Source organism: Corvus kubaryi, unplaced genomic scaffold (genome assembly GCF_017639235.1).
Source record: "Corvus kubaryi isolate FWS band 111438036 unplaced genomic scaffold, C.kubaryi_AGA036_p1.0 65278, whole genome shotgun sequence".
Taxonomy (NCBI): Eukaryota; Metazoa; Chordata; class Aves; order Passeriformes; family Corvidae; genus Corvus; species Corvus kubaryi.
In genome coordinates, this window is record NW_024581885.1 from 1 (window position 1) to 6978 (window position 6978).

Consider the following 6978-nt stretch of genomic DNA (forward strand, 5'->3'; position numbering starts at 1 on the left):
TAGTAGATGCGCAGGGGCAGTGAGAGGACGTGGGCCAGGTCGGCCACAGCCAGGTTGATCATGAAGATGACGGCTTTGCTCTTCCTGCTGATGAAGCGGCACAGGACCCACAGGGCAGCGCTGTTGGCCAGCAGCCCTGGGATGAAGATGAGGGTGTAGGTGGTGGCATAGAGGGTGCTCTTGAAGGAGTTGTCGGGAGAGGAGCAGCTCTGGTTGCTCTGGGTCATGACTGGGTTGCTGGAAGAGGCTGTGGTGGTGTAGGGCAGGAGGGTCATTCCTGTGGAGAGGAAAATGGGCTGTGAAGGCAAAGGCACTGCAAGAGTTGTCAATACTCATGTCTGCATTTCCCATTTGGCTGTCTGGCACAAAGCAGAGGTTTGGGAATGATGTCTGCATGAAACATCCTGGTATCGTGTTCAGAGCCGCCCTGTCAGAAATCCCACTGTTTCCACAGATGTGGGAGACCATTCCTGGTGTGTCAGTCCCAGGAGCAGCAGTGAAGCTGTGCCACACTGAACATGGGCAGCAGGACAAGCTGCCTGTCCTTTGGCCATCTCCTCAAGGTCTCCTGTGGTTTGGTCTCTGGGAGCTGGAATACATGGATGAAAGGTGGGCCATATCCCAGCCTCCATCATGGTCATGGCCCAACGATCAGAGTGTGGGTGCCAAGCACTGAATCATGGAATAATTTGGGTTGGAGGCAACCTTAAAGCCCATCCAGTCCCACCCCCTGCCATGGGCAGGGACACCTTCCACTATCCCAGGCTGTTCCAAGCCCCATCCAACCTGGGCTTGAGCACTTCCAGGGATATGTTGGGCTGTGTTGGGCATTATGTGGGGAACAGGTCTCCTGAGCCCCTCAGAGGACCTAATGGATCCACTTTCTCTGGCATTATGGGCACAAACCACATGGAAAAGAGTAGCAGGGAGTGGGTGTGGAAAATGTGACTGTTACGAACACAGCCAGTGCTCCTGAAGGGTTCTGTTAATGTATTTAGGCTGATGGAACACACAGAGACCTGGTCACGCCACCAACTTCTATTTCTCATCACCATGGCAGCCTCAGTCTGACTCTTTTTTCCGTCAGATAATTTTATTTTTTAGGTACTGCCAATTTCTGCCTCTCAGCCATCAGCAAAATGCCACGTGTTCAACTGTTGGGCCACCTTTCTCTTGCCAGCTTTTGTAACTGGGACCAGTAGGCTTGGCAACTTGTCCTCAGTAAGGCGACACAGGCAGGAAGAGTTGGGGTTTATCGGGGGTTTCCTCCCAGGGTTATAATTCTCATTACACTGATTCCCTCCCGTGTTGAATATAACAGTTAAAACCGAAAATCAGCTTCATGTGGCACTGCAGACACTGATTCACTCCTCTGACTCATTTCCTGCAGGGGGCAATTGCCAGAAAAACTGTCTCTGTAGGTAGAAATTAGTAACTCCCACCCTGTTACTAAAGCTTTTTCCTTCGTGTTACCAAAAGTGTTGAGTTTAGAGCTCTCAGTGACACAGAGCACAAATAGCTGGGTTTTCAGCCTCTTAATCGTTGTGGTGCTTGCATTTGGCAGCTCATCCAGACGCTGCTCCAGGCTGCCATGGAAGGGTTGGGATTCGGCCCCCAAAACACCCAGATGCGGCAAGGTCCCACATGGGACATGGGCAGTGAGCAGGGCCTGGTAGCTGCTCCTGCAGGCTCCCCAAACAGATTCTTGCTTTTCTTTCCCAGCTTCTCTTTCATGTTCCCACAGCCTTCAAAAATCCAGGTCTGTGTGTTTATCTCCTGCAGCAGCCCCAGCTTTAGCAGCTCCAGCTGCTCCGAGCATCAGGGAAGTGTTGCCCTCAGGAAACTCTCTGGCTCACCCCCTTCCCTCACCAAAATGCTGGATCCCAGGCCCTCAGAGCTGGTTTTGTCCCTCCAGCTCCCTCCCAGTCCCCCTCCCCACACAGAGCTCTGGGACAAGATGCTCTGCTCCGTGTTCCCCAGCAGCCCCATCCCAGGACACTACAGCCTTGCTCCTGCCGTGAGGCCAAAACAGGCCCATGAGGAGAGAAGAGGCACGAACTGTGCTGGAAACACAGGAGAAAGATTCATCTGGCTCATGGATTTATCTCCCCTGAGAAGCAGCACTGGAGGCCTCCTGCTCTCCATCCTGGAGTTGTCGGGAAAGGGAGTGAAGAGGGAAAGGAGCTGAGCACTGGGGTGTTCCTCCCCTCAGAGTGGTGGGCATGGGTTACACCCCATTTCCTGGGAGAGCTGTGAATTTCTGCTGCTTGGGAGGTTTCATCCCTTTCCAGCTGTTGTCCAGCTGGCCATGGCCACCTGCTGCTCTTGTCTCTGGTAAGAGCACTGCCCACTGCACCTTCTGTCCCTTCGGGTCACCTCCCCGTTTGCCAAGAAACCATTTTCCAAGTCCCCGTGCGCCTGGATTTCCTTGGATATCAAAGCTGGATGGCCTGCCTGCTGCTCCTCCAGACACAGCTGGTTGATGGCCATTACAACCACACAGGATTAGGTACATCTGCAAAATGTTATATTTTAAAGACACTTTTATAATTAATTGTCTAATTAAATGCTGCCCAGTGTGTGCTTGTTCTTCAGTCCAATGAGTGACAGAAACCAATTTGCTTAGCAAGGCCCTTAAATACAGTTAGGCCTTATTTGGTCCCTTCCCACCCAGAATATTCCCTGCTTCTGTGACTTAGGTCTCATGTGACACTAAGGACAATTGAGGTAATGGGGTGAAGGGCTGCTGACTCAAATTGGGCTCTGAACAGAGGTTTTTGGGCAAACTGCTGTGTCCAGGATGTGTCCCTGGAACACGGGGGTGATGCTGAGGGCACACACTCCATCCTAGAGCTCAGCCTTGGCTCTCTGGTGGGACAAACCCTGCCCAGGCAGGAGCCTGAGGCCCTGGGGGAGCCCAGAGCATGGAGAGCTTCCCCCTTGTCCATCACCTTCGTCTGCTAATTGTCCACAAGGTGTCAGAGTTCATCCAAATTTCATTTCTTTGCCCTCTACGCTATTTTTCTCACCCCAAGTATTGTCTGAGTGGCAGCAGTGGGAGCTCTGATGAGTCCATGTTGCCATCATTTAGGAAGATCCCAAACTGAAAACATCCAGCGTTGCTGAATAACTGATGTTAGGGAAGAAATTGCTCCCAGGAGTGGGCCTGGTTGCTGGTATCTTTGCTGATGATCTTTAAAGGTCTTTTCCAACCTAAATGATTCTATGATTCAATTTGCAGGTAGAAGAGTCCCGAAAAGCTGCACTTTGATGGAGATCATGGAGCTGTGGCGAACCTTGGAGCCAAGAGGTTACAAAACCCACCCTGCAGGTGATGTCCCAGCCCCACCAACCCAGCAGATCTAACTCAGGGAACAGGAGGTGGATGCCCTGGAGTCAGAAAATCCCTCTCTGCATTCAGGGAACTCAGGGTCTGAGCAGGGTGACCTGGCTGGCAGTGCACACAATTAATACAGTAACACAATTAATATGCACAGGGGTGGTGTCTGCTGGCTCATCAGCAGGGCGCTTTCTGAGGATGAATGATTTCATTACAAAGCCATAAAAACATAACGAGATTAAACCATCTCTTTAAACAAAATGCACCCAGACACTCACAGGACACCACAAAACTACTGCATTTCTGCCTTTCCTCTCACTTTGGCTGAGACTGAGGCTTAATCCCACAGCAACTCCTTCTCTTCCCACCTGTGTACAAAAGCAAACACTCGAGATACCACTGAGGGTCCTAAAATTACATCTCCAATGTCCTTTACTTCGTGGTGGGTGTGAAAAGCTCCAGTAGATTTCATCAGTGCTCATTTACATCTTGCAGACAGGCAGCTCCCACTGCAACACTGCTTTCAGAATGTGATTATTTTTACAATTGGTAGCAAATAAACATGCTGAGATCCAACCACTATTTTTTATATTTTTGTGAGATTCTGTATCCCTGATGCTGTTGCAGTAAGGATATAAGAAGTGAGTGTGTTATTACTGGAGCTTTGGAAGCTAAGCATGCCATTTCTAGGAAAAAGATGTTCATCTGGATAGGCTGAGAATCACAGGGATGTAATTCCACAGTCCTGGATCTGTCTGAGGTGCCCATCAGAGCCAGGTTAATTGATTTGATTGGAGCACAAACATCTCCATGCTCTGCCCTCAGTGCATGGCCATGACGCCAGGGTAGCACCTCTGCACTCAGTGGAACTTTCTACGGCTAAATGTGCTTTTTTTTGTTTTCTTTCAGAGAAAAAGAGCGGGTCTGGGTTGTCTGCGGTCTTTTTGTTCTGCAGCACTGCTGGAGCTCCTCCCTGCAGCTCCAGCAGAGACACCAACAGCCCCCTCAGAGCGCTGCCTCCAGGCTGGGCAAGGGCTGTCCCACAGATGCACTTCCATCATGGGATGTAGTTGCCATGGCTGATGATGCTGGCACCGGGGCCAAAATCCCAGAACTTTTACTTGACCCCAAAAACACGCCCTTGAAAAGAACCCACTGTCCCTGCACAGCTCCTGCTCCAGCCTGCTGAGGAATCCCCTCCTGCAGATCCTGACATCCTGATGCACCTTCTGAGAGATTCCCTCTTGATCCACTTGCAGAAATCTCAGTTTCAAGGGCCACCCACTCTAAATCCTGTCTGTGACCACCCCCACGGGCTGTTTGCTGGGCTCCCAGCAGAGCTGAGCTGCTGGTGCAGATGAAAGCAAAGCCAGCAGAAAAGCACCTTTTACAAAGTACAGCTGCAAACCTGCAGCCCATGAAGTCAAGCTCAAAACCTTCAGCCCATGAAGTTTAAAACCTTCAGCCCATGAAGTCAAGTTTAAAAGCTTCAGCCCACGAAGTTAAGTTTTAACCCAGAGCAGTGACTGCAGTCTGAATTAGGAATTAAAACCACTTCAGGATTCTCATTAGCAAAAGCAAGTCCAAGCAATCCTGCTCTTTTTGTCATCTTGTGTCCCCTCACTAGTATTAATTTCCTCCTGTCGCTGCTCACTCACAGAGCCCTGGATGGCACAAAGATGGGCAGCACATGGATTTTATTTTACAGCAACATAAATCACCGTTGGAAAAAAACAGATTTGCACGTTACCCTTACTGTCAAGTACGACTTTAAAATAAAATATATTCCCGGAGGAATCAGGCAAAAGAAGGAAATAATCGCTATTAATGACACCGGAGAACAGTTGCAGCGCCGCTAATTGCCCACGCCTGACATTTGTGTTTTTGCAGGCGCAGCAGCCGCTGTTTGAACTCCTCCATGTGTTCACCCAGAGCGCTGGCACACGAGGAGAGCAGCGGCTGCCGCTGCTGCGGGGCTCCAAGTGCCACAAATCGCCTGGCAAGAGCCACCCCCTAAGGAAAAGCCCGGGGAGAGGGAGGTTTCTGCAGGAAGCAGCACGGGCGCCGTTCTAGACCCCGAGGAGAGGGTTTAAAGCAGCCTTACCTTTGCAGGCACAGCCGTGCTCAGCGCAGCCGAGTGAGCGCTCAGGAGGAAGTGGAATGTCCCCTGCGCCGCTGTTTACACGAGCGAGGGGACCTGGGTGACATCACGAGGTGCCACAAAAGGTGCTGCTCCAGCCCTGCCCCTCTGCTGGGACCCTCTGCTGCCCCTCTCTGCTCCCAGCCCCGCCAGCTCAGTCCTGTTCAGGTGTCCCCACAATGACCCCAAAATGGGGTTATGTGCTTTTGTCCCAGGTGTTTTCTGTCCGGTGTCTCTGCCAGGTTGGCTCGGCACCCACTGGGAAGATCCCAAGTGGAGCTGGGCGCAGGGCACCCTTTCCTCCTCTCCAGCTCTTCCTCCCCTCCAACTCTTCCTCCTCTCCAAGCGCAGCTCTGAGCAGACCATGGAAACGCTCCCGAGGTTTCTGCCTGCTCCTGCCTGGCAGCTCAGCCCTGCTGTCCCCTCCTGCCCCCGGGGCTGGGGACCTGCTGGGTACTCTGCTCCTGCTCAATCCTCCTGCAGCTGAGGTCCGACTTCCCAATAGCTTTTTTTAGCACAGCGTGAGCCTTGCCTGACATTTCTGCTGAACTGAGTAAGTTTCCAGCTCAGTTTACACTCGCTGTATCTCCCCGCCAGCAATGCCCAAGGGTGGCACTTCTGACATTGCTTCAAGGAACGGGCACAGATCCAGCCTCACCTGATCCCAGGGGATAAATACACAGCTGGGGCTACAGCTTTACCCCCTTGGAGGATCTCACTGTTTGGATTTTCAGGAAGCCACCAGGAATCTTCCCTGCTTTGCCTCTCTGGCTCTCGGCACTCAACTGTCCCTGTCCTCACCAGCTGAACTCTATTGTGGTTTGAGAGTGTGAAGTCAAACGTCACAGCAGCTCCTTCCTGATGTGGGACAATGTAAGTGTTGATGTCTGACAGCTCAGAAACCTCAGAAACAAAACTGATGGCTCTCATTCAGAAAATTCCATATGAGGGCTCCCTAAAATGCAGTGCTGTGCTTTCCAGATGGTATCATTTCCATGAGTTGTCAAAGGAGGTTGGTAGAAGTTGGGAGCTTGCCAGGCATTTATTTTAGAATGATTTATATGTGCTTGTGCAAAGCAATAGTGAGGTTCTGGCCGGTGCTGCAGTGTTTATCAGCACATCCTGTTTAGCTGACTTTTTTTTTCCTCAGCAATGGAAACATATTTGCTGGAATTTATCCAATCACAAAATTGTCTTTCACATAAAATCATAGAACTCTGCAGCCCGGCAAGCTGAGAATTTGGGAACAGCATTTCCCTGACTGACCCCACCAGCATCCGCAGAAAAACACTCAGAGAATCACAGAATCATGGCATGGTTTGGAATGCAAAGGAGTTTAAAGCATTTATCTTGTTCCACCCCCTGCCATGGGCTGGGACACCTCCCACTAGCCCAGGCTGCTCCAAGTCCCATCCAACCTGGCCTTGGACAATTCCAGGGATCCAGGGGCAGCCACAGCTTCTCTGGGAACCTGTGCCAGGGCCTCAGCACCCTCATT

General features: G+C 51.3%; 1 protein-coding gene across 1 annotated transcript; it reads right to left on the bottom strand.

Moving 5' to 3' along the window:
* Window positions 1–10: 10 nt before the first annotated feature.
* LOC121673196 (putative P2Y purinoceptor 10) lies at window positions 11–6342 on the bottom strand (the record flags this gene model as incomplete). Its single annotated transcript, XM_042046298.1, has 2 exons — window positions 6139–6342; window positions 11–277 (listed from the first exon to the last, which is right to left on the bottom strand). A coding segment is annotated over exon 2 (265 nt), but the record flags the coding sequence as incomplete, so codon positions are not given.
* Between the last annotated feature and the right edge of the window lie 636 nt (window positions 6343–6978).